The sequence below is a fragment of the Lacerta agilis genome, chromosome 3, assembly GCF_009819535.1.
Source record: "Lacerta agilis isolate rLacAgi1 chromosome 3, rLacAgi1.pri, whole genome shotgun sequence".
Classification (NCBI taxonomy): Eukaryota; Metazoa; Chordata; class Lepidosauria; order Squamata; family Lacertidae; genus Lacerta; species Lacerta agilis.
In genome coordinates this window covers 10,527,698-10,555,088 of record NC_046314.1, presented here as the reverse complement: position 1 = coordinate 10,555,088, position 27,391 = coordinate 10,527,698, and the positions used below count along the sequence as shown (strand labels likewise).

The 27,391-nt window shown below is 43.0% G+C and overlaps 2 protein-coding genes across 2 annotated transcripts in view; one reads left to right on the top strand and one right to left on the bottom strand.

The window, feature by feature from the left end:
- MCM8 (minichromosome maintenance 8 homologous recombination repair factor) overlaps positions 1-7,655 on the bottom strand; it is a 31,404-nt gene extending 23,749 nt beyond the window's left edge. Inside the window, 7 exon segments of the mRNA XM_033142833.1 lie at positions 1,498-1,601; positions 2,664-2,813; positions 3,969-4,042; positions 4,045-4,050; positions 4,774-4,848; positions 5,893-6,056; positions 7,582-7,655. Coding sequence (XP_032998724.1) covers positions 1,498-1,601; positions 2,664-2,813; positions 3,969-4,042; positions 4,045-4,050; positions 4,774-4,848; positions 5,893-6,037 — 554 coding nt within the window. The 5' untranslated portion in view covers positions 6,038-6,056; positions 7,582-7,655.
- Positions 7,656-9,726: 2,071 nt separating this feature from the next.
- On the top strand, positions 9,727-27,050 carry TRMT6 (tRNA methyltransferase 6). The gene is given in 12 exon segments (XM_033142832.1): positions 9,727-9,833; positions 13,092-13,219; positions 14,242-14,351; positions 17,364-17,455; positions 17,551-17,634; positions 19,119-19,243; positions 21,663-21,689; positions 21,692-22,017; positions 23,168-23,253; positions 24,606-24,708; positions 24,787-24,873; positions 26,029-27,050. Coding segments are annotated over 12 exon segments (1,440 nt in total). The 3' UTR covers positions 26,194-27,050.
- The last annotated feature ends 341 nt before the right edge of the window (positions 27,051-27,391 follow it).

Here is a 27,391-nt window from a genome sequence, read left to right as displayed (position 1 = left end):
CCCTTGGTCGATGTCAGAGAGACAGAATCCAACACTTCCACCCTGCTGCGGTTCCAAACCGTCCAAACGGGGGGATAACACACGTTCACGCAGCGTACTGTGCAGTGGACAATAAAAGAGAATATGCTCCACAGTGTCCGGGACATTCAGGGGACATCTGCAGTATCTCTTGTTTCTGGGAACATTCTGATATCTACCCCTGACAAATGCCGAGGGAAAGATATTCAGTCGGGCCAACATAAATGCCCTACGTTGGGCTGGTATTATTTTAGTAACGTAGTTGACCCTATCGAGGATATTTAAATCATAGAATATAGGAGAGCAAATTTTGTTTACTGCTGCCGCAATATTTTGTCTCTCAACATCCTTTAGCAGTACACAAATTCAATAAATTCAATAAAACTTCCCAGTCCAACCTTGTGGCCAACAAGAAAGCATGGTACAAAGTAAGTTCATCCACCCTTGGGCATGCTTCCTTGTCAACCAGCAACTTCTATGGATACATCCTCCCTAAAGGGTTTCATAATTGTCCCCCCATCAGAGTAGACCAGGGTTAGCATGACCCTCCCAAAAAACAACACACATAGTCCCAGGTTCCATCCCTGGCATCTCCTTGTCTGAAACCCTGGAGAGCCATTATGACTCACTGGGAACACTACTGAGCTAGATGGACTAATGGTCTGACCCAGTATGAGGTGGCTTCCTATATTCCTATGGAGGTTTCAGACACACACATGGAAGGAAGACAGGATATTGACAAATCTCTGGAGGAGAAGGATGGTACGACACAAGTCTTGCAGGACCATGGACAGTTCACTGAGAGAAAGCAACTTACTCCAATGTAGTGCCAGCACCAGTCAATCCCTCTTAAATATATTGGCCCACATTACCCCTCTCAGGTTCCAGCCCCTTGCTGAAAGCAAAGGCCCTTAAAGGGGATCCTCAGGCCTGCAACCATACAATCTCCGTTACTTCCTGCTTGGTAAACTCCCTGCACTGATGAGTAGGCACTGGGGATGAGAGGTGCCTGGTGCAATGACATGAAGCCTATTGGAAGAAGATCAGTCAAGAGAAATGATTTCTGAGGGTCTTGAGCTTACGGTCTTAAGCTTCTTCCTGGTTGCCAGCTTCAGGCTCTCTGCTGGGTCCCACACCTCTGCAGATGATGCCAGAGAGCTGGTTCTGAACATCAGAAAGTTAATCATGTTAAAAGCTACAGTGCTACTATGCACAACTATACTTGGAGCTAACTACTACTTAACACAAAGGGATTTTCTTCAGAGAAAACATGCATAGGATCATACTGAAAATCTCAGTCTGGCAGTAGGGCGGGTTAGAATCAACAAGCTATTCATCATAATTTGTGCCATTGATTTCAATGGAACTTAAGACTAATTTTCCAATATCTGGGAAATGGACCAGAGCTTTGCAAATAACATGTAGCATGTGGAGTTTGAGCCTTTTAAGAAAACTTGTTCTTTTTTAAGCAATAGCTACCTTGCATGAATATACGGTACATTAATTATGGGTTCTTCATCAATGGACAGCCCTTCTTGTTCCTGAAGTTGTGCTGCATGTTTTTCAAGATCTTTGCTTAGCACCTGTAACATAAAAAAAAAAATACTCAGAAAGCCTCAACCATCATAATAAAGATGTTGGTAACACTGAACAGTATTTTCCAACCTGTACGAAAAAAAATCACAAAGGTTTCAAGAATCAAAACTCTGCATTCTTAACAGTCATTTTACACACACCCCTTTCTTAAAAATCATTTTCTGATCCTTTTATTTGGCATAATACTGGCTCTGAGAGTAGTTTTGTTTAATCCAAGGAAGAGGCTTGCTTGCTTATTTATTTTATTTATTTACAAAGATCTCAGGGTGATTCACAATATAAAAAACACGAGATGAAAGCACAAATAAATAGCTGAAACAACAAAATAATAACCCCCCTCCCACAAACACATTTAAAAGGCTGTAGAATGTTAATCATCCAAATGCTTGGTTGATGAGGAACATTTTGCCTGGCACCTAAAGATAAGGCACCAGTTGAACCTCCTTGGGGAGAGCATTCTACAAACAGGGAGCCCCCGCAGAAAAGCCCCATTCTCATGTTGACATCCTCCGGACCTGTCATGGAGGAGGCACACAAAGAAGGGCCTCAGACCATAAACAAAGGGTCCAGGTCGGCTTATATGGAGAGAGGTGTTCCTTGAGGTATTGTGGTCCTAAGTCATTTTAAGTCAATCATGCATAAAATCCAAGTTATAACACAAAAATAGACTTCAGACCCCTGAAACCAAAAGGTGAAGTGTCTTACGATTTCATAAGCTTCATATTTCAAACAAGCAGCCAAGTTAGAAAATCAAAAAACTCATTAGCTGTTTATTTCTTTGAAAATACTCCAGCACAGTCACAAAAAAATAAGTTTCTTTCTGCTGGCTCATAGAGAAAAGTATTTGGTTATCAAATATAAAAGACAGTCATGGAGAGGGAAGTTCCCTGGCTAGTTCTATGAGAAATTTAGAAATATGGGTTTCTCTTCCTTTCACATACACTTGTTAAAAAGAATCTTAAATGACACTTTTCACCTCTTCCTCCCACAGGTCTGTGCATGATTTACATTCAAAATTTTACTGCTAACCATGTGCTTGATGTATTTACCTGATGTATGGCTAGGCCCATGCAGTCCAATATCTTTTGTGGCATATCTCTTAATTCAGAAGCAATATCAGGCATTGATTCCATTAATTCTTTATCATGTGCCAGCTCTTTATAATCCACAAGAATACTTCCTTTTCTTTCTATTTCATCCTATAAAAGGGAACTGTGTGAATCTGTCACAGTATTTTCAAAGGCTTGTCTGAATTGTTTTCAGAAATACTGACAACACGGGATACGAGTGTTATAGCAAGAGGTTTAGCACATAAAGATCCTGTCAGAACAAGGAAGCCGACAAGAATTTGTTCAGCTCCCTCCAGTCCTGAAATTGTATTGACTGCTAATGAAGTTTGCTAATTGATTGCACGCACATTAATAATAATTAATGAAAGCCTCGCTTTATGCCCACCAAAGCCTTCAAGACACAGAGTAAAATCATAAATGTGTCCTAAAAATATACATTTGAACACTATAAAACTTAGTAAGGACTCGGTCAGCAGCAAGGATCCAAATAGACCACAACCTCCACATCTGAGAGTACAGGGTTTTACAGATCTTCTAAAAGCCACTGCAGAACTTGTTAAGCCTTTCTAGGAAAGTCACACCATGGAAAATATTACTACTTGTGGGTGATGGAAGCCTCAGAAGGAAAGGTGTCCAAAACAAGCTTGGACTACTGCAATGCGCTCTACGTGGAACTACCTTTGAAGGTGACCCAGAAACTACAACTAATCCAGAATGCGGCAGCTAGACTGGTGACTGGGAGTGGCTGCTGAGACCATATAACACCAGTACTGAAAGACCTACATTGACTCCCAGTACATTTCCAAGCACAATTCAAAGTGCTGGTCCTGACCTTTGAAGCCCTAAACGGCCTCGGCCCAGTATAGTATACCTGAAGGAGCGTCTCCATCCTCATCGTTCAGCCCAGATACTGAGGTCCAGTGCTGAAGGCCTTTTGGCAGTTCCCTCATTGTGAGAAGTGAGGTTACAAGGAACTAGGCAGAGGGCCTTCTCGGTAGTGGCGCCCTTCCTGTGGAAGCCCTCCCATCAGATGTCAAGGAAAGAAACAATTACCTGACTTTTAGAAAACATCTGAAGGCAGCCCTGTATAGGGAAGTTTTTTTTAATATTTGATGTTATTTATGTGTTTTTAATATTCTATTGGGAGCTGCCCAGAGTGGCTGGGGAAACCCAGCCAGATGGGTGGGGTATAAATAATAAATTATCATTATCATTATTACAGACCATAGGATAGTGGAAGCTGGGGAGAAGATAAGGAATGAGAAAGGGATTGTGAAGACTTACCTTATCATAAAGCTCTATTCGAGACACAAAAAACTTCTCAAATGCTTCAATCTTCTGAACAAAAGGGGAGTTTCATCATATGCTGAATTGGACAATTTTCATTAGTTATTTAACATTTTTGGTGCAGCTTTAAACATCTTGCTTAAAATTCAAAAACACAATTTCTCAAATCCCATCCTAAAAAACTATGCACAAACCAACTCATTCTTTCTGATGCTTATGGCCAACTCTAGCTCTATGGACATTAAAATCCACTAAAATTATAACCTTAAACACACTTACATCCTGATCTTATGAAGTGCTAGGCAATCAATGATTTTTGGCATGCCTAACTCTGCATAGGATTCTGCTGACCTTAGGAGTAAGTTCCACTGAACTCTTCTGGATTTACTTAATAGTACACAAACATAGGCTTAGGTTAGATGACAAGGAAGCTGTTGAGCGAGTAGCATTTCTGAGGGAAATGCAAAATATCTGGTCACACTGGAACCACCATAAAAAAAGGGTTGTTTGCATATTGACTTACTGAACACAGCTCACATAAACCATATATTATATAGCACCATAAATATTCATAGTGCTTTACATATAAAGTGACAAGATGATAAACTACTAGCAGATATGTACAAGTCTCATTAACTTCAAATTGTCCTTTTTGCGTAAGTATGTATTTTATACCATACAGTATCAAGGATTTGGCTTCATCAGGCATTGAGTTAAAGAGGAGAATTAAATACAAGCCAAAATGTTATTCTATTCTCAAGCCATCAAGTCAGTTCTGTATAGAACTACAGAAAAAGCTTACCTTCAGAGAAATATAGTTTCCAGCCTCTATAATTAGGAATCTGATCCAGAGTCATCTGAATGAACTGAGGCAGAGCTGAAAAGCATTTCCCAAGAAAGTCAGTGATATTAGTCAATTTTCAGTTCTCAATTTTTCATAGATATATCTGCCTACATACAGGTGAAACTCGAAAAATTAGAATATCGTGGAAAAGTCAATTTATAAGCAATTGTTTTCATTAGCTACTGGAGTTTAATATATGAAATAGACTCATGACATGCAAAGCGAGATATGTCAAGCCTTTGCTTGTTATAATTGTGATGATTATGGTGCACAGCTGATAAAAACCCCAAAGTTGAAATTATTAATTTGGGGTTCTCATCAGCTGTACGCCATAATCATCACAATTATAACAAATAATGGCTTGACATATCTCGCTTTGCATGTCATGAGTCTATCTCATATATTAGTTCCACCTTTTAAGTTGAATTACTGAAAGAAATGAACCTTTCCACGATACTCTAATTTTTCGAGTTTCACCTGTATGCTGCTTTTAAATGATGTCTGCAATATATACCATATAATATCATTTTTATTAAATATCCAAATATATAGCAATATAAAAAGATCCACAAAAATGCAATAGCAAAAGGTAAATACACAAAGCAAGAACAATCATAACATATCTGCCTGTTCTGTCCACAGGGTCATATTTACCACATATGACATTTATGCCTTCTTTTCTAGCATACCCTGTGGAATAAGAAACTGGCTCTGCCTGTAATATTTCATAATGTTTTATGCAATTTTATTGTTTAAAGACTCACTGGGGTCCTCTTGGGAAGGCAGGACAGGCTATAAATTTATAAGTTCAAAATAATAAATAAAATACAGTTTAGAACTAAAGTTATTTTTTTAAAAGATAACAGTTGCTCAAACGGTACACAGATGCAACATTTGCAAGGGGTTCACATTTTAAAATTTCCCTCCATCTTAATACCACAATATGGCAACCCCAAGCCCCAGGCCTTGCATTATGTTATCACAGGACACATTTTCTTTATGTTATCCTTCCAACAACAAACACCTTCCTTTAATAAAAATAATACAAAAGCAAATCACGTTGTGGAATTAACATACCAGACTCTGACTTCCCGGCAGCACTTTTCCCTTCTCCTCTCTGTCCACGTCCTTTCCCTCTCCCTTGCCATGCTCCTCTTCCTCGCCATCTCTGAAAACCACCTCCTCCTCGCCCAGAACCTTTTCCTCTGGGTTCACTGCTCATCTCAGCACTCTTAAGGGACCTGAAACCAGAGTTAAACAAAAAGGACGTTGCTTTCAATACATGTGTGGCAAGTAACATTACACCTTGCAAGTAATCCATATATGAAATGAAATGATGACCACTCCTTGTAGGTAAAACACTTGGGAGTGAGCTAGCATGGAAATCCAATGATCCAATGCACAGTGAGTAGAGAAGACACTTAGGTTGCAATCCTATGCAAATGTCAGAGTAAGTCCCATTGAACATAAGGGAATTTTCTTTTGAATCAACATACATTAATTACAAAATTCAAGAGCATTTTCATTTAAGAAGGTGCGACCTATGGAACAATTATATCTCTGAAAAAAATGCTTTTTCCAAGAGTTTGTTGACATGATTGCTGTTTGAAAGAATCTGCGTTTTAGCCTGTTTCTGTGTTGAGCATCATTCTGAAGGCATTAAGCTGTGAAGCAGCCTACACATTTGTTTAAAACTTAGCAGCAAAGGGATTTTAAAAACACTCAACAGATAACAGCAGTACTGTACTTTGGATAGGATACATTGCATCCCTGAGCCACAAATGCTCTCATTTGAGCCAGTTAGACATTATGCAGTTCTCAAGGAGCATGGCCAGCCTATAATGCAGCCTACGCCCATTCAGACTACAGTACAGGTGCTACATGTTCATAGAATCAGTTGAAAGGGACCTCCAGGGTCATCTAGTCCAACCCCCTTTAACCAATAACAACAATCATCTCTTCTCATAAAAATCTAGCATGTCAGGGAGACATGCCTCGTTTTCATTACCAACACCCTCACTCAGGGCCGGATTTAGGTTTGATGAGGCCCTAAGCTACTGAAGGTAATGGGGCCCTTTATATGTCCAGCTGTCCTTTGTTAGGAACAAATTGTCGCTGTTTTTGTGTTGAATATATGCTATGTGGTAATTTATGGAGTTTATAGGTATCTAAAGCCATTTGCACATAACAAAGTATGTATTTTATCAAAGTAATTGTTGAACTGAAATACAATTAAGAAGTATATTAATAGTGAATTGTGGGGGGCGGGCCAAGAGAGTGGGGCACTAAGCTATAGCTTGCTTAAAGGTAAAGGTAAAGGGACCCCTGACCACCAGGTCCAGTCGTGTCCGACTCTGGGGTTGCGGCGCTCATCTCGCTCTATAGGCCGAGGGAGCCGGCGTTTGTCCGCAGACAGCTTCCGGGTCATGTGGCCAGCATGACAAAGCCGCTTCTGGTGAACCAGAGCAGCGCACGGAAACGCCGTTTACCTTCCCGCTGGAGCGGTCCCTATTTATCTACTTGCACTTTGATGTGCTTTCGAACTGCTAGGTGGGCAGGAGCTGGGACCGAGCAACGGGAGCTCACCCCGTGGCAGGGATTCGAACCGCCAACCTTCTGATCAGCAAGCCCTAGACTCTGTGGTTTAACCCACAGCGCCACCTGGGTCCCTTGCTTAGCTTATACTAAATCCGGCACTGCCCACATCCACCTGCCACCTCCGGGTCATGTGGGGCAACCCCAGAGCTGAAAGCAGCAGCTGCTCACCAAACCCCTTTCCGGCCCGTCCACTCGTTCTTCCTCAGGCAGCTTCCGCTTTTCGAATTTTGGCGCGCGATTGACGCGTCGCCTTTGTCGCCAGGCCGTCAGAAGGCCATGAAACGCGCTCCGTCTTGTCGTCACCCAACGCGCCGGGCTTTCAGAAAGCCCATGAAAGGCGCGCGTCCGCAGGCTGCCCGGTTACCATGGGAACCTCCTCTTTCCCTAAAGGCGTCAACAAACGGGAGACGGCTACTGCGCCTGCGTCCCCAAAGGGAGAGCACCCTTCAATTCCCTCTTCTTCTTTTTTTCCTTTCTGGAAGGAAATAGGGAGGCTAGGGTGATTCCTCGTCGCCTTTTGCTTGGCCGGGAAGGGGAAACGAGGCAGAGGCTGGGCTCCCGGTTCCCCGCGCAGGGGCAGCCGCTAGACTAGCGCGCAGCTTGATTTCAGACGCCTTTGTCCCATAGGAAACGACGGAGGGAGATCCAGGGCCGTAGCCGAGCTGCGTTTGGGCAGCAGCATTTCCGCTCTTCTCACCTCCCTGGGAATGGGGCGAGACGGGGGCGGGTGCAGAAGCAAAGAGATGGGGAACTTGCTGCTCTTTTCTTAAGTCCTATTCCTATTTGGCGTGTTTCCTTTTACTACGCTTAAACAAAGAAACCCCAAATTGCACTGTTTGCAAGAAATGGTTTGCCTGGCCGTTGGCGGGACAGTTTTAAAATGTTCCCAGTTACAGGTGGGTAGCCGTGGTTGGTCTGCCATTGTCGAAACAAAATAGAAAATTCTTTCCAGTAGCACCTTAGAGACCAACTGAGTTCTGGTATGAGCTTTCGTGTGCATGCACACTTCTTCAGTTTTAAAATGTGTGCGTGCCCCGTGTACCGCATGCCATGGGTGCAACCTTTTACAAAACAGGGTTTCTTGGCTCGATTTAGGACATACGTATTGCGAAAACGTTTACAGTACTTTACACTCCTTGCTTCTCACTGTCGCCCCAAATGAGAAGACATCCCCCCAAATATGATGATGATGAGATGAAAGAATAGTAATAGTAATCGAGCCTGGAAGCTCCTTCTCCAAACAATTGCACCATCCCCCTATCCATGTTGGTGCAGAGTTATAGAGATGGCTCTTTTTCTCACTTTTCTCCCCCGCCGCTTTCCAGCAGAGGAGGTGACAAAGGCTTGGAGCGAAGCTAGACTCGAGGGAACCTTTGGATTTGATTTATTGCATCTCTGCGCTGCTTTCCCTTCACTGAATCTCGAGGCGGCTTACCAATAACATCGCGAATGCAGCGTTCATAATGAACGAATCATCGACCAAACCACCGCCAGGAAAACTACATGTCACACGATCAGCAAATCATCACGGGCACTACGATCTGTAGAGCAACATTTAACAAAAGAGCAACTAAAAAATAAAAGAGCTAAGCGCCGTTCAGGCACAACCCTCTCAGCGCCCTCATTCCATCCTATTCCATTTTCATTGCATAAAATACGCGTGGTGCCTGCCCATTGCTATGAAAATAATTGCTGTTATTGCAGATTTTCAGGTCTGGGGCAGTATTTCAATATGAGTAGGAAAATGAGAGTACCCTAAACATTTTTTTAGAGGGGGGGGGAAAGCACTGTTTAAATCTATGGCATGTGTGCAGCCAGGGCTCTCGCTCAATTTCCAGTTTTCACTTGCCTATATTGCAATAGATTGCATGAAGGTGCCATTTATGAGTCTGGACCAGGGAATAGTTAGTAATGAGATGCTTGCCTTGGCAGTGGGTAAGATGCATCCTTCTTCCTATAGACTTTATTGGGTTTCCAGCACCCTCTTCAAAAGAGCAAAATCCCTGGCTTCCAACGTTTAATGTCACTACTAGTCAACTGTAACCTTGTAAAACTTGGTACAGAAAAAACATTGTCTGTTTCTTCCTGCTCCCATCTCGCCTTTGAAACTCCAGCCCCGGGATTTGCGAGAGGAGGAGCTCTGCCCATTTGCCGCCTTCTCCTGCCCCCGTTTTGGAGACGCGCTGCTTCCCCGTTGAAACAGGGGAGCGGGGCGAGGAGGGCGGTCCCGCTTCCGTTCCGGCGCCTTGGCCGGTTTTTGGGCGGAAGGCAGGCGGGCGAGGGGGCGTGGCTTACGCGCGTGCGTCGCTCACGATGGAGGGGGAGCCCGGACCCGGCTTCCCCGGCGTGATCCGCGAGGGGGACTTCGCCGTCCTCAAGCGCGACGAGGTCTTCAAGGCGGTGGCGGTGGCGAGGCGGAGGTAAGGGGCCACGGGGCCCGCGGGGGCTTTATGACGCGCACCCACCGGAAGCCCCGCTCGCTTATTGGCTCCCCCGACCCTCGCTCGCATGAAACACGTGGGAGGGGGGGGCGGCGAAAAGGAGCCTTGTGGTGGCACCTCCGGAGGCTGATAAATCACGGAATCGGTGGTTTGAGGGGCACCCGGGGGTCATCTAGTCCAACCCCCTGCCATGCAAGAGTTCCTTGGGAGGAATCCCGAGGGTCATCTAGACCAACCCCCTGCCACCCTGGAGTCTTGGGGGGACCATGGGGTCATCTAGTCCATGAAACGCAGGAGCTTTTTGGAAGGGGTCCCGAGGGTCATCTAGGGTTCTAGGCCAACCTCCTGCCACGCTGGAGTCTTGGGGGGACCATGGGGTCATCTAGTCCTTGAACACAGGAGGTTTGTATCTACTAGTAGTGGATGTCATCTATGGTATAATGACAGCTCTGCACCAGTATTAGTTTTCCAAATCAGAGGCAGAGCTGAGGCTGTTGGAGGTTTGTAGGCTTCTTCTACAACCTCCAACAGCCTCAGCTCTGCCTCTGGGGCAGAGGAACCAGAGACCAAATTGCAAACATGCGCTGGATTATGGAGGAAAGCCAGAGAGTTCCAGAAAAACATCTACTTCTGCTTCATTGACTACGCAAAAGCATTTGACTGTGTCGACCACAGCAAACTATGGAAAGTTCTTAAAGAAATGGGAGTGCCGGATCACCTCATCTGTCTCCTGAGAAATCTCTATTTGGGACAAGAAGCTACAGTTAGAACTGGATATGGAATAACTGATTGGTTCAAAATTGGGAAAGGAGTACGACAAGGCTGTATATTGTCTCCCTGCTTATTTAACTTATATGCAGAATTCATCATGCGAAAGGCTGGGCTGGATGAATCCCAAACCGGAATTAAGATTGCCGGAAAAAATATCAACAACCTCAGATATGCTGATGATACAACCTTGATGGCAGAAAGTGAGGAGGAATTGAAGAACCTTTTAATGAGGGTGAAAGAGGAAAGCGCAAAATATGGTCTGAAGCTCAACATCAAAAAAACTAAGATCATGGCCACTGGTCCCATCACCTCCTGGCAAATAGAAGGGGAAGAAATGGAGGCAGTGAGAGATTTCACTTCTTGGGTTCCATGATCACTGCAGATGGTGACAGCAGTCACGAAATTAGAAGACGCCTGCTTCTTGGGAGAAAAGCAATGACAAACCTAGACAGCATCTTAAAAAGCAAAGACATCACCTTGCCAACAAAGGTCCGTATAGTTAAAGCTATGGTTTTCCCCAGTAGTAATGTACGGAAGTGAGAGCTGGACCATAAAGAAGGCTGATCGCCGTAGAATTGATGCTTTTGAATTATGGTGCTGGAAGGAGACTCTTGAGAGTCCCATGGACTGCAAGAAGATCAAACCTATCCATTCTCAAGGAAATCGGCCCTGAGTGCTCACTAGAAGGACAGATCCTGAAGTTGAGGCTCCAGTACTTTGGGCCACCTCATGAGAAGAGAAGACTCCCTGGAAAAGACCCTGATGTTGGGAAAGATGGAGGGGCACAAGGAGAAGGGGACGACAAAGGATGAGATGGTTGGACAGTATTCTCGAAGCTACTAACATTGAGTTTGGCCAAACTGCGGGAGGCAGTGAAGGATAGGCGTGCCTGGGCGTGCTCTGGTCCATGGGGTCATCGAAAGAGTCGGACACGACCTGAACGACTGAACAACAACAGGCTTCTTCTGTTCCTTCCCAGGCTTAACCACTACAGTACTAATAAAGAGACTAGAAAATGAAACTAAATTAACTGTTTTGCTCCTATGAAGGCATGTCGAAACTTCTAATCTCGTATACATCCAGAAGCCCACGAGAAGCTATTCGCACTATAACTTGTCTGCTTACCATATTTTTCCTGTGTATAATACACCCCCATGTATAAGAAGGCCCCTATTTTTTTGGACAGCAAAAATGGGGGAGGGCCAAATTGCCCCAAAGTTGTTGAGCTTTTTTGTGGGGGGGAGATTGCCCAGAGTTGTAGAGCTTTGGGGGGGGCAGAAATTGCCCACAGTTTTTGAGCAAGACAAGCCTGCCCGGCAGTGCAAATCGCACGCATTGCCGCAGCCACCAGTCCTCTGCACGCTCACCGCCCAAAGCCCACCTGTACGCTCGACGCAAACACAGCCGTTTACACGCCTCGGCGATGCCGTAAATCTGCCGCCCAGTTGCCACAGTCGCAGTCAAACAGCAGCAGGCCTTGCCAGAGCAAACCAATCACACACCCAATCGCTGCTGCCAGTCTCATGCTGCCTGCTGACACCACTCGCCCGTACCCCCTCTGCTATTTTTGCCTATTTTTTTCTAATAATAAAATATCGTCTTATACACGGGGAAAATGTGTTCCATGTCACATCTACTTAGTTTTTGATTGCTTTTGGAGGTTAGATATATTTTATTACGGCCATTGGCCCATCGCACACAATTTTTCAAACAACATATATATACTTAGCCTTTCAACTTAAAACTTCGAGAGAACTTTAAAGTAACAGACTATGCAGTAAATTTACAACATAAAACATCACCCCTATTCATAAATTTATAAAAACATCAATTAGGGTATCACGTAATTACATCCTGAGTCATGATTAAAAGGATGGCCCAAGCCGCACAGAAGTCCGCTTTTCTTCTTTGGGATAGGACACTGATCAAAAATCTGGCAACCGTAAGTGATCATGGAGGGTCTTCATCATTCAGTAGGTATCTCAGTTTGGCTTTGTTCGAGTCATCGGCAATTCCCTTTAAATATGGAGCAAGAAACTTACTCCTGGATGAGTGAAGAGCACAATCAAAGATTATAGTGATACAACGATTCTGGTGCTCCGCAATTACAGTCACATAAGAGCGATATTTGTCCATTGGAGAATCTATATTCCCAACACGTTGGATGGGAAGGTGTTGAATCTTTCCTTTATAAAGGCATATCTATGAGCTGAGGAAGTTAAGGAATTCAAATAATTTGGGAGTTTTAAGGGGGGGTAGTAAACCAAGGTTTAGAGGTGAACAGGTACCATTACCCAACACCATTTTCTGCTGCAAGTCCATCTCCTCTAATCTACACGTTACTGTTCTTTTAGCAGGAACTATATCCTGCTCCAGTAGTTTGAATGGGGAGATTCCGATTTCCATGATCTTTTGGAGGTTAGTATCCCACATCATTCAGTTTTTTACTTCTGACTTTCCTCTTAGGAAAATCGTATTTGAAAAACAGTGGTTCTGTCTGGATAACGCTATTGGGCATATCTATGGAACAACGTTTGAAGTGACCAGCGGTGGGACCCTTCAGCCGAAGAACAGGGTGCAAGAGGCTGCCACAGGTAAGAGAAAACCGGCAAATAGTTTTGTAGCATAAAAATTGTATGTACAGTCCTGCGTAACAATTTTTGGCACATCTGACCAAAGTGTAGCCTTTGCAGGGTGAGGGTGGAGGTTATCTGCTTGAATTACGGGTGAAACTCGAAAAATTAGAATATTGTGGAAAAGTCCATTTATGTAAGCAATTGTTTTCAGTAGCTACTGGAGTTTAATATATGAGATAGACTCATGACATGCAAAGCGAGATATGTCAAGCCTTTGCTTGTTATAATTGTGATGATTATGGTGCACAGCTGATGAAAACCCCAAAGTTGAAATTGTTAATTTGGGGTTCTCATCAGCTGTACGCCATAATCATCACAATTATAACAAATTAAGGCTTGACATATCTTGCTTTGCATGTCATGAGTCTATCTCATATATTAGTTTCACCTTTTAATTTGAATTACTGAAAGAAATGAACCTTTCCACGATATTCTGATTTTTCGAGTTTGACTTGTAAATGTTAACCTTTCTGAGAGGGCTATTTTCACCCCTTTTTAATATTTGTATAGTATAGAGTCAGCATTGATTCAGCTCTGCTGTTAGGCAAAAGTCAGGGGGAGGCATCAGTCCAGCTACACCTCAAGCTGGAAATAGTCAGGAGGAAGTAAACTAGTTGTCTGATAAAAGATTATGAACGCTTAGGAATTGTCTGTCTGGAGGGAAATGTCTGCAACACAGTGGCCCAGCATTTTCCAAGTCACAGGCTGTGACTTAGAGAACTGAATGACCTTATTCCATTGGGAATAATTTGTCTTAATAAGCCAAGATGTATTGAACCTGAATCTTTTCCCTTTACGATGTGAAGAATCAAAGCAGGAAGACTCTTAACTAACCATAGTTTCCTGTTTTGTCCCAACTGGGAAACTGTGGCTAACAGTTTTGGAACCCCGGGTTTTATGGCTTTAAAAGTAGCTTTAAGACGATTGTTCTGCACATTTCTCCACCGATATTTCACAATTTTATGTGCTTTTGTTTTCAGAAACGAAAGAAGCAGGTGCAGATAATCGTAATATAGTTGATGATGGAAAGTCTCAAAAACTGACTCATGATGATATAAAGGCTTTGAAGGATAAAGGCATTAAAGGACAGGTAACTAACAATTGTGATTCTCACCCTTCTCTGTTGGTTATCCAGCACACTCTTCTCGCTGTGACATATAATGCTAGACAGTTTGCTTTATCCGATGTTCTGAGGTTGACGGCAGCCATGTAGAGTTGTCACAAGGCTGGAATCTAAAAGTAACTTCTTCTGCTTTTCCCCACATACACAGCATTGCTTCCCTACCTTTAAAGACACACGTTTGAGCACTGCAGCTAAAGAAGATGCATTCTAATGTACAAACAGCATTGGCACTATCCCTCTCCCATCAGTGCATCTCTGTGCCATTATTATTGTTGTTGTTGTTGTTGTTGTTTAGTCGTGTCCAACTCTTTGTGACCCCATGGGCCAGAGCACGCCAGGCACCCCTATCCTTCACTGCTCCCTGCAGTTTGGTCAGACTCAAGTTGGTAACTTCGAGAACACTGTCCAAACATCTCGTCCTCTGTCGTCCCCTTTTCCTTGTGCCCTCCATCTTTCCCAACATCAGGGTCTTTTCCAGGGAGTCTTCTCTTCTCATGAGGTGGCCAAAGTATTGGAGCCTCAGCTTCAGGATCTGTCCTTCCAGTGAGCACTCGGGACTGATTTCCTTCAGAATGGATAGGTTTGATCTTCTTGCAGTCCATGGGACTCTCCAGAGTCTCCTCCAGCACCATAATTCAAAAGCATCAATTCTTCGGCGATCAGCCTTCTTTGTGGTCCAGCTCTCACTTCCGTACATTACTACTGGGAAAACCATAGCTTTAACTATACGGACCTTTGTCGGCAAGGTGATGTCTCTGCTTTTTAAGATGCTGACTAGGTTTGTCATCGCTTTTCTCCCAAGAAGCAGGCGTCTTCTAATTTCGTGACTGCTGTCACCATCTGCAGTGATCGTGGAACCCAAGAAAGTAAAATCTCTCACTGCCTCCATTTCTTCCCCTTCAATTTGCCAGGAGGTGATTATTACTATTGCTGTTTACATTTCTATACCGCCCTTCACCTAAAGATCACTGGGTGCTTAGTTTACAACATAAAAACAAAAACAAAAACCATAGTAACAAACAAAAACAAGACCCCCCCTCCCCAGTTTAAAAGCCCATAGTTTGGCTACTTAAACAAAGGCCTGGAAGAAGGGGGTTTCTTTTGTCTGGCACCTGAAGGGATGAAATGAAGGCCCAGGTGAGCTTCCCTGGGGAGAGCACTCCAAAAAAAGGAAAGCACTGCAGAAAAAGCCCATTCTCATTTTACCACCATCCGGACCTCTTGTGAAGGAGGAGGGGCCTCAGATGACTTTCAGTTTATATGAAGAGAGGCGGTCCTTGAGGTATTGCAGGCCTGAGCCGTTTAAAGCTTTATAGGTAAATTCCAGTATGGGCCCTGGAAGCTGATTGGCAGCCAGTTCAGTTGGGCTAGGGTTGGTGCCATATTTTAAAGGGTGAAAATCCAGACACAAAACTTGTCGAGCTTTTTTTGGCAAAAGAATATTTTTTAGTTTTTGAATCGAATACCGGCTATGTCCCGAAAATTCCAGACGTATGCAACCATAGTTTATATGCTCAAACCGTGTCGCCCAATGAGCAGCCTGGCTGCTGAATTCTTCCCCAGCTGAAGTTTCCGATCCGTCTTCAGAGGCAGCCCCATTGGGATCATAGGCTGCTGCGAGCCAGTGTGGTGTAGTGGTTAAGAGCGGTAGACTCGTAATCCGGGGAACCGGGTTCGCGTCCCCGCTCCTCCACACGCAGCTGCTGGGTGACCTTGGGCTAGTCACACTTCCTGGAAGTCTCTCAGCCCCACTCACCTCACAGAGTGTTTGTTGTGGGGGAGGAAGGGAATGTTAGCCGCTCTGAGACTCCTTCGGGTAGTGATAAAGCAGGATATCAAATCCAAACTCCTCCTCTTCTTCTTCTTCTTCTTCTTGACATGCTGTTGTCTTCCCTGGTTGGCAACTGTACTCCATGTCTCACATAGCAGTCTTTTCCTCCCTCCCCCAGCTGGCTGGATGCAGGGCCATGTGGCCCTAATGTGAAATGAAAAGACCTTTTATTCCATCATAGAAAAATCCAGTGGATCTGCTTCTCTCCTTGGGGTGCATGGTGTTTTCAGTTGGCACATAATTAATCTTGCCTGCTGTGATCCTGGGGAAGAGTGAAGTCCCTGGATTGTTTGTTTTGTGGCAGAGTGTTTGCCAAGCACATTTCTTCTCTTCCCTCCTCTTCCTCCCCCATGAGGTTAAGTATATGCTACCCAAAACCGGTAGTCAACCAAAAGTGCGCACCGTATTTTTCGCTCCATAAGACGCACCTGAACATAAGATGGACCTAGTTTTTAGAGGAGGAAAGGTGGGAAAGTCCTGTTTTTTTTGAGGATCAGCTCATAGTGGTGCAGCTTTTTTTTTTTTTTTGAAAAGGGAAAAGCCGTTTTTTGAGGATCAGCTGAAAATGGTGCAGCTTTCTTTGCAAAGGGAAAAGCCCTGCTTTTTGAGGATCAGCTGAAAGTGGTACAGCTTCTTTTTCAAAGAGGAAAAGCCCCATTTTTATGGGGTTCAACTCACAGTTCTGCAGCTTCTAGTCCTACAGCCATTTCTACAGTTTCCAGACAGATAATCTAATCAGCCAATCAGATGTCGCTGGGGAAACAAACAGCCTCCCTCTGCATTCAACAATTGAGGCCTGGGCAAGGGGGCGGGGCTGGAAAGGGAGCCTTATCTCTCTCCCGACCACTTGCCGAACAGCTGTTCAGCGGCTTCCTTTCAACACCCCCTTCTCTCTTTGTTAAAAAAAGAGCACGATCTGCTTTTGGCCCCTAGGCAATTCGGCTCCAGAGACCATGCATTCGCTCCATAAGATGCACAGACATTTCCTCTTACTTTTTAGGAGGAAAAAAGTGTGTCTTATGAAGCGAAAAATACGGTACTTTCATTAGATGTTGCTTGTGTACTCTGGTTTAAATGTGAAAACTTTATTTTTCTTCTTCAAGTAAGTATAATGTAGGGAGACAATGCTGACACACCTCTCTCTAAAGGAAATAGTTCAACAATTGATAGAGAACAGCACCACGTTCAGAGACAAGACGGAATTTGCCCAGCATAAATACATCAAGAAAAAGAGAAAAAAGTAAGTTGCAAATTAGCAAGCCAGGAGCAGTATATTGTGGCTCTCAAATTATCTGTGCTTTAGTTTAAAACACAATTGCTGTGCTTTGCTTACAGATACGAGGCAGTTATTACAATCGTAAAGCCATCAACACGTATTCTGTCAACAATGTACTATGGAAGAGAACCGGGAAAAATAAAGTAAGGCTCAATTTATTTCAGTCATATGGGAAACCTGGTGTATTAAACTTGAGAGCCTTCACCTGAAAGAACACAACCTATAATGTTTTGTGAATGCATGTTAAACATTCTGATCTGAGTATCAACATTTTTTTTCCCTTTTCTTTCTTTTTTTGTAGTAGGTTCTACAAGAGTAGAACTTAAAAGCTGATGTAGGAGATTTGCTATATTGACTATGGCTCAGTTTACACTTAACAGCAAGCCAAACCATAGCTTAGCGCAAACAAGCAAACTTAGGAACTCCTGGATAGGAACTCCTTCCCGGTCATTTGGCTATGACTCTAGCTTTTTGTATTCCTAACATAAGGAGCTAAGTCAAGAACAGAATCATGAATTAATAACAAAGTTTAAAGTTTTTGTTTTGTCATGTTTTTAATAAGGTGGGATTTGGCTTAGTGTATCATCTGAGTCTGGTCTCATAGTTTACTCTCTCCAGACAAACCATGAGCAAAAACCAAGGTTTGTCCGAACACTGACTACATAGAATAGCAGTTATTTGTGTTGTTTATAGCTTGATTTGTGTTCTTGATTGCTTCAGCCAGCACCTAAGACAGTAATATCTGTGGCATGTTAGTGGGTGTCTGAATCCTAGCATTGGACGGAACAAAAAAGCAGTTTAGACCAACTTTGTGTTGTGAGTCAGTGAGTCCATTAGCTCCTGCATGGAGCAGGGTGACTTGATCTTAACTTCTTGAGAGGATTGATTTCCATCAGTGATTTAAAATAAGTCTTACGTTTGTTAAACCACAGAGCCTAGGGCTTGCCGATCAGAAGGTCGGCGGTTTGAATCCCCGCGACGGGGTGAGCTCCCATTGCTCGGTCCCAGCTCCTGCCCACCTAGCAGTTCGAAAGCACGTCAAAAAAAAAAGTGCAAGTAGATAAATAGGTACCACTCTGGCAAGAAGGTAAACGGCATTTCTGTGCGCTGCTCTGGTTCGCCAGAAGCGGCTTTGACATGCTGGCCACATGACCCGGAAGCTGTACGCCTGCTCCCTCGGCCAGTAACGCGAGATGAGCGCCGCAACCCCAGAGTCATCCACAACTGGACCTTACGGTCAGGGCTCCCTTTACCTTTACCTTTATATTAGTTGGCTACTATAATCAAGTATAGCCCTGTTGGCAACACTGAGTGGGTGGGTCCTCCAATCCTGCTCTACAGTCCTCCTATATATTTTCCTATAACATTTAGTCAGCGTATCCTTAACTTGCCAATTCCTTCTCTAGCTTTTTGTATTTCTAACATAAAGGCGCTAATTCAAGAGCAGAATCCTGGATTGATAACAACTTCGAGGCTTTGGTTTTATCGTGTTTTTAATATTCTGCTGGGAGCCATCCAGAGTGGCTGGGGAAACCCAGTCAGATGGGGGGGGGCACACAAATGATAAAATTGTTGTTGTTGTTGTCATGTGCTGATAATAAAGTGGACGTTGTTTTTCCTTTCTCAGCTATCTGCGATACGATACTTTAGCCCAGATGCTGACTTGGGGAAACGTCCGTGCTGGCAATAAGATGATTGTAATGGAAACCTGCGCTGGGTTGGTTCTAGGTGCTATAATGGAGCGAATGGGAGGTAAGAATAGCAGGGTTGCAGTATGCAGAACCTCGTGGTGGTTTTGTTTAGTTTTTTTAATGTAAATGTGGAACATTTACATAGTCTTGCTTCTATGGTAGCATATTTATTTGACCTTTTTTTAAAAAAAAAAAACCATGAGTCTTATATCATCTTTAGGTCTTAAGGAGTTCATGCTCAAAATCACTCTTGCAAATAAGTGTCAGGGACTGGAATGAAGAGGAGGAGGGAGTGGTGGAGGTTGTTGGAAAAAACGCCCTGGGGAGAGACGGCAGACTCCCCAAGTCTCCGGAATGTCTTCCCGTGGCCTTCTCTGGCTGGCATTTCCCCTTCAGTCCAGAGCGCCGGTACATAGCTGTCAACTTTCCCTTTTTTGCGGGAAATTCCCTTATTCTAGCGTTGTTTCAAAATGGTGGGTATTCCGTAAAGGAATCCGGCGGTTGTGGATCCTGTCCGATGCCCTGTTGGTGGCTAGGGCCATGGCACGACCCCCGGTGACTTCAGGGGTGGAGCTTCCAGTTGTATCTTGCATCAACAGGCTCCACCTCCTGGGCGGTTAACCCTTAGTGTGACTCCACGCTCTGCAGGGGGAGTCAACTGTAGTTTGTTCAACCCAATGCCTAAGGCAATACCACTCACATGCTGTAACCAATAAAGTTGTGGCCTTTTCCCTCCATTAACCAAAATTTTTTGTGTCATTGTGTTTTATTTCTGAGTGCGGGTCCTCGAGTCACAAATGACTGAATAAGTCATAACCAAGAGCTTTCTTGTTTCTCCCCTGCTTCTTGAAACCATCGGGGGTGGCGGGGAGAGAATTTCTCGAGCCTGATAACGGCAGTTCTACCAAAATGTAAAGCTCCAAAAAAAAAGTATTAAAATATGAGTTGTCGGAGAACACAAATTCTCTCCTCTCTCTCCTCCCCGCCATCTGCCGTTTTATTTTGCCTTGGCAACCTCTTTGGCGTAAGCAACTGAAGAGAAATTTTAGAACTTCTGTTTTTTCATTCTCTCTTGTTATTTACTGCTGGGGGTTGGTCTCTGGTGAATATTTAATCAGTATCTAATGAGCTGCTTCAGATGTGCCCGCTTGGGCCTGTTCAGTGGCTTTTTAATTTAAAATAAAAATAATGTCTTTTCCTGGTCACGTCCAACTGCTTTTGGAGTTCGGTTCAGCTTCAAAGCAGGTTTGCCGCATGGCAGGGTGGAGCAGACAGCAATTGTATGCACGTACAGGTGAAACTTGAAAAATTAGAATATCGAGGAAAAGTTCATTTCTTTCAGTAATTCAACTTAAAAGGTGAAACTAATATAGATAGACATCATGCAGAGCAAGGTATGCCAAGCCTTTATTTGTTATAATTGTGATGATTACGGCGTACAGCTGATGAGAACCCCAAATTAACAATTTCAGCTTTGGGGTTTTCATCAGCTGTACGCCATAATCATCACAATTAATAACAAATAAAGGCTTGACATATCTCCCTTTGCATGTCATGAGTCTATCTCATATATTAAACTCCAGTAGCTAATGAAAACAATTGCTTGCATAAATGGACTTTTCCACGACATTCAAATTTTTTGAGTTTCACCTGTATCTTTGGTGTAATCACCCCAAAGTTGCTTGGGTTCTCATCATGTCCTTAAATACGGTATTATTCGCTCCATAGGACGCACTGGACCATAGGGCGCACCTCATTTTTAGAGGAGGAAACAAGGGATTTTTTTCTGGTTTTCCTCCTCTAAAAGCCCTGTTTTTTTTGAGGATCAGCTAAAAGTTTTGCAGCTTATTTTGCAAAGGGGGAAAAGCAAAGAGGAAAAGCCCCATTTTTATGGGGTTCAACTCACATTTCTGCAGCTTCTGAAGGAAAGGGAGCAGTTTCTACTGTTTCCAGACAGATAATCTAATCAGCCAGTCACATGTCCTGGGGAAACAAACAACCTCCCTCTGCAGCACATTCAACAAAGGAGGGCGGGGCTGAAAGGGAGCCAGGGACTCTTATCTCTCTCCTGATCTCTTGCTGATCAGCTGCTGAGCGGGGTCCTTTCAACACCCCCTTTTCTCTTTGTAAAATAAAAAGCACAATCTGCTTTTGGCCCCTGGGCAATTTAGCTCCAGGGACTACCATTCGCTCCATAAGACGCACAGATATTTCCCCTTACTTTTTAGGAGGAAAAATGTGTGTCTTATGGAGCGAAAAATATGGTACCTGATTTAAAACTGAATGTGCAAAACTGAATGCCACTGTGAGCAGCAATAGTTTGAATTGATGTGATGTGAAACTTCTGTGAAGTGTTGCTTGTGTTGGTGTTTATATTCATGCAAGTCATTTTCTGATAAGCATACACAGGTACGTAGACTGTCCCAGTGCAGGGTGTGAGCCTCCATGTTTGTTGTAATGACTGTGATCCATGCTTGCAGGTTATGGATCCATTATTCAAATGTACCCGGAGGAGGACCTGTTAGAGCAGCCACAACCTGCTTTGGGTTTCCAGGATCCTTCTTCCAAACGCTTTACGATTTCCCTCTCAGCAAAGTGGACAGTCTTCTCTCCGGTACATTTTCTTTAAAGAAACTGCCTTTAGAGTCTGAAGAGAATACGGCGGTGGCCGAAGAAAGCAATGGCTCGGTGGATGACAAACCGGTTTCCGTCCAAGAAGCCGACGCAGAATGCAGCACTGAGATAGCTGCGGAAGACAATCAGCCTGAAGAACAAGAAATAATGGACATTCCAACGGAGGGCGATGCATTTGAAGACAGTAAAGCAAAGGGAACAGTAAGAATCTACTGACTTAACTTTTAGGCACTGTCCTCAAGGAAATGTTGCCGTTTTGGGATTAATCCAAGTGGTGTTCATCTCGTCATTTATCTGAAAGATGTGGTGACCCACCCATGAGTTTTGCAGCTTCCAGAGTGATTTACAGTCACTTGAAACCTTAAAACATTTCTCACTCTGTTTAGGGAAGCTTTTAATATCTGAAGGACTACGGTATTTTATTTTAATATTTTGTTGGAAGCCGCCCAGAATGGCTGGGGAAACCCAGCCAGATGGGCAGGGTATAAATAACAATAATAATCATCATCATCATCATCATCATCTCACTGGCACCCTATAGCTTCAGTGACTAGTGGAATAGTTACAGTGGAACCTTGATTCTCGAACTTAATCCGTTCGACTCCCAAAATGGTTTGAAAACCAAGGCACGGCTTCCGATTGGCTGCAGGAGCTTCCTGCACTCAAACGGAAGCCGCATCAGACGTTCGGCTTCCGAAAAGCGTTCGAAAACCGGAGCACTTGCTTCCAGGTTTTCAACGTTCAGGAGCCGATTTCTTCGTCAGCTAAGCCATTCAAGAACCAAGGTACCACTGTTCATTTGTGACTGATGTCAGCCATCAGGGTCTTTTGATAGAACTCGAAACTTTTTTTGCGACGCCTTTGCGTTTATTTACACTTGCTAGTTATTCAGAATCGCCAGGCATGTTTACCTGCAGCACCAGAATAATGTGATCTTTTAGCTGACCCGCGGGGTCCCTTCCAACTCTTATCAATAGGTTTTACGGTGTAAAGTTAGCTGTAGAGTATGTCAAACAAATAGCTTAAGCCTTTCTGTGCTAGCTCAACAGATGTTAGGATTAGAGTGTAGGGAAGATCTTTGCAAAGTGCTCCTAATGCACTTTGCGGCTTGCGAAGCTTTTGGAAAGCGGTTCGGTTTCACATTCCTAATATAAATTATTTTGAGCTTAGGGGCAAGATATCTTATATGTGGTGGTCCACTGAGGGTGCCCCCAGAGGAAAACAGTGGAGCATATCTTACTTCCTGCAGCTCTTCTAGTTTGAATAGCCCTTTAAATTTAAAGAACGTAGGCATTAAAAGTCAAAGCATCCAACAGATGGGTTGTCAGCTGTTTGTTTTTTTTCTTCCCAGACACATGACAAACAAAAGAAACAAGAGGAGAGGCAGAAAAAGTTGATAGAAGCTGCAGCTTTATTGAAAGAAAAAAATGCTGATGGGTGAGTTTGATTTACATAACGCTAAATGTTCCTGGAAAATTAAGGGCCTTACAGGTGAAACTCGAAAAATTAGAATATCGTGGAAAGGTTCGTTTCTTTCAGCAATTCAACTTTAAAGGTGAAACTAATATATGAGATAGACTCATGACATGCAAAGCAGGATATGTCAAGGCTTTATTTGCTATAATTGTGATGATTATGGCGTACAGCTGATGAGAACCCCAAATTAACAATTTCAACTTGGGGGTTTTCATCAGCTGTACGCCATAATCATCACAATTATAACAAATAAAGGCTTGACATATCTCACTTTGCATGACATGTCTCTATCTCATATATTAAACTCCAGTAGCTAATGAAAACAATCTCTTACATAAATGGACTTTCCCACGATATTCTAATTTTTTGAGTTTCACCTGTACTTTATTCCCCAAGTTAAACATGTGTGCAAATACCCAACAAAGCCTAATGGGTCTTTCCTTACAATACCAAGCGTGGGCTGAATGTTAGTTGTTCACAGTGGTAAGTTGGGTTTTGTTGCCTAGCATTGTCCATCTTGCTCTTTGAACTTCACCTGGTATTGCGCTAGGAGCTTTTTCACGACATTTAAAATTCTTTCCTCAATTCTTCCCTCGCCCTCTTTCCTATGAAGGATGATTTAGGATGCCAAAACAAACCATAAAGTAGAATGGGCATAATGAAAACCAAAGATAAGAAGAGAACAGAGTCAAAAGAGATATTTCTCATTTGGGAAATATAAAGGAAATATTTCTCATTTCCTTTAGCGGTTCACTTCTACCTAAATCATGTGTGCATAAATGACTTTAAAGCAACTCATTTCTAAATTATTTTGCTCGTCTTCTGTCCCAGCATAGTGATCGCTAATCTTTGCTGACCATTCTGGAAAATTGGAATGAAACGGGGATTTATTGAAGGCTGTCGTGAAATATTGACTCACAGAATTTTATTTGAGATCTCTGGACCAGAGCATTAAATGTGTTTTGCTTGGGGAGAAATGTTCCTTTGTAAAACATTAAAAAAATAAAAAAATTGTTATGTTTTATACTGTAGAAATGCAAGCTCTGAAAATTTACTGAAGTAGACCTAATTACCTGAGTTTTATCGGCTCCTTCCAAGCTGTATGAGTGACTTGCAGATTTCCACATGTAGGCAAAATGCGCCTGAAAGTGAAATATATTGACTCAGCGTGGCACTAAAGCCTGCATCTACAACAACATTAATAAATGGACAATATGCTTTGCCAGAGATTGCCTTTCCTTATTTCAGCTTGGTTTGCCCAGGCAAATATGAACAATCTTTTGATCTAACCTGTGTACAACTTTCTGTTGCAGTTTAATTGTTGCCAGTCGATTTCATCCAGCGCCTTTATTACTCTCCTTATTAGAATTTGTTGCTCCCTCAAGGCCTTTTGTTGTCTACTGCCAATATAAAGAGGTGAATCCAATACCTTTCATTTTTTATTATCCCCCTGAGTTTTCAGCAAGTTCGTTTAACCAGTTTTTCCTCTCTTAGCCATTACTGGAATGCTACACGAAACTGAGAGAAAAGGGGGGTGTCATTAATCTGAAACTCTCCGAAACGTGGTTACGAAATTATCAGGTAAGAATTGCACGTATATATGTATCGCCATACATATGGTGGTGCAAATGGGAAGTTTAGTATAGGAAAGTGTGAAAAAGAAAATTGTATCTAATGCCTCTTTCCTTCCCTCTCAATCTCAGCTGCCCAATGGATAAAATAGAGGAATCAAGCATTCTAACATTTAACTTAGCACCACTCTCAAAATTCAGTGTCTGTTTTAGCCTAAGTAGCCGTGTTAATGCAAGGCTGCCTTCAGTTCTCGAGGAATTGGGAGTATGAGCAGAAACACAAATCACTGTTTAAGTCAGCAGTAACTTTTAGTTTTCTGCTAAATAAAATATCAACCGGTCACTGGCATCTCTGTATTGGGAGGGTTTTTCTTCCATCAATGCAAAACTGTTAACTGAGTTTTACAGCGTGGGACCAATGGCACAATAGATAATAACTTTGGCTGTGTTTACTTTCACTTTCAAGAAACGGACAAAATATTTCATGATATGCAAACCAGGGATCCTAGTTTAAAAAAAAAAAACAGTGGTTAAATGACACAGCTTCCCCAAGCTCACTTGTTTATATTTGATTTTTAAACCAGAATTCCTGATTCCCACACACTATGCTGAGATACTTGGAAATGGATTAAATATAAGGCAATCCTCTGCTGTGGTTCACTGAGACTTTTCTGAGTGGCACTAAACCATGGCTTAGCATTATGCATGAACTAGCCCATCACATTTCCAAAATGGCGCTGGCCGTTTTGTGAAACGTGAGTGTTATGGCAGATCTGTTTCTTGGTAGGTGTTAAATGATGTAGTACAGGCCAGAATTCCCAGGGAAAAAAAACTGACCGTGATCTACCCATTGTCATTGTCAAGAGTCGTTGAGCTTTTTTGGGGGGGGGATGGAGGACCCACAGTTGTTGAGCTTATTTTGAGGGGGGAACCAGAGTTGTTGAGCTTTTTTTGGGGGGGGAAACACCTTTGCAATCAACCTAGAGCACCTTTGAGATCCACCGGTACATCGCAATCGACCTGTTGTACATGCCTGATACGATATATATCTCCATCTGAATTCAGTTAGAACTTAAACCTTGCCGGGGGGAAAATGCATTGTGTGGCTACTTAAAACTATTCCCTGTAATCATGATTGCGTGCCATTTTCTTGCTCTTTGTAAAGGTCTTGCCAGATCGGAGTCACCCCAAATTGATGATGAGTGGTGCCGGTGGGTACCTTCTGACAGGCATCACTGTTATAAATGAGAGTGTAAAATCCGAGGACTGCTCAGAACAGGCAGATGAAGAGCCGACATCTAAGAAACGCAAACTTCAAGAGCAGCGTTGACACTTGAAGAAACACTTGTTTTTCTTAGGGCACCAGATGGAACAGTGTGTTCTATCGCTACCTGTGCTTAAGAGCACAGAGAAACGTACTTTGTCTTGCATTTGCCAGCTGTTGGCAGAGAAGGTTATCCAGAGAAGGGACCGCATTCGAATCCTATCCAACTCGTACACGGATAGTGCCATAGCTTTAAAAAAAAACCAACGTATTACAATGTTCGCACAGTTAAAGACTTCAGGATATAAGAATCACTCTTCCTGGAGCTGCTGCAAAAATTGACCGAAACTCCAGTCTTGTTCTTCTTCAAAGTTGTGTTTGAATTTGAATCTCTTATTTATACCACCACCTCATTTGAAATCTGATGTCATATTATGTTGTTGGTTAAAAATCCATAATATTTTTTTTTCATTTCAAGCCCTTGAAATCAAGTTGTTAATACTAATAAGTGAAATGGATATTACAAAATCATGCAGTTTCATTATGGATGGGTGAAACAGGATTGAAGCTAGAAAACTGTATTTTTTAATCTGTTTTGGATACAAGAACTAAGGATCATCATGTTTGTGCATTTTAGAGTAACAGTTGGTTTTATCATTTTTTACCTACCCAGTGTTAGTCATACACTGAGTAAACCCACTGAAATTAATAGACATGGCTAGCTGAGGTCTGTTAATTTCAAGTGGTTCTCCTCTGAGTAGAGCTTGGTTGGAAACAACTCAATAGTTCATTTTCACTTACTATAACTTTTAAAAATGTAAAAGCTGGTTTCCCTCTTCGCCTTTTTAACATGTGATAACTGCATATTGTTATGTAGAGTCTATGATCTGTAAACCTGCATTTCAATAAATTCTAAGGGTTTTTTTCCCCTATGCAAGAGTTATTTCTTCTGAACATGAAACAGTAAGTTGGAAACAGTTTAGCCCTGTAACTACTGTATTTTGGAGGATCAGACTAAGTAACACTCTTGAAGGGTCCCCAGCCCTCAGAGTCCTATGGGATGCGACGACAAAACCGCTTCTGGTAGCCTCTTCCAGTGCTGTTGCCAACGCAGTGAATGATACTTAAAAGAAGACAGCAAGACTTCGTGTGCCAGGTACATGGGCATTGCGAGCGCCGCGCAAACTCCTTCCCCTAGCAACTTGTTTAATTGGATACCATCTGGTGTCTGTGTTTTGTAAAAGGTCAAGGACCGACCATTAGG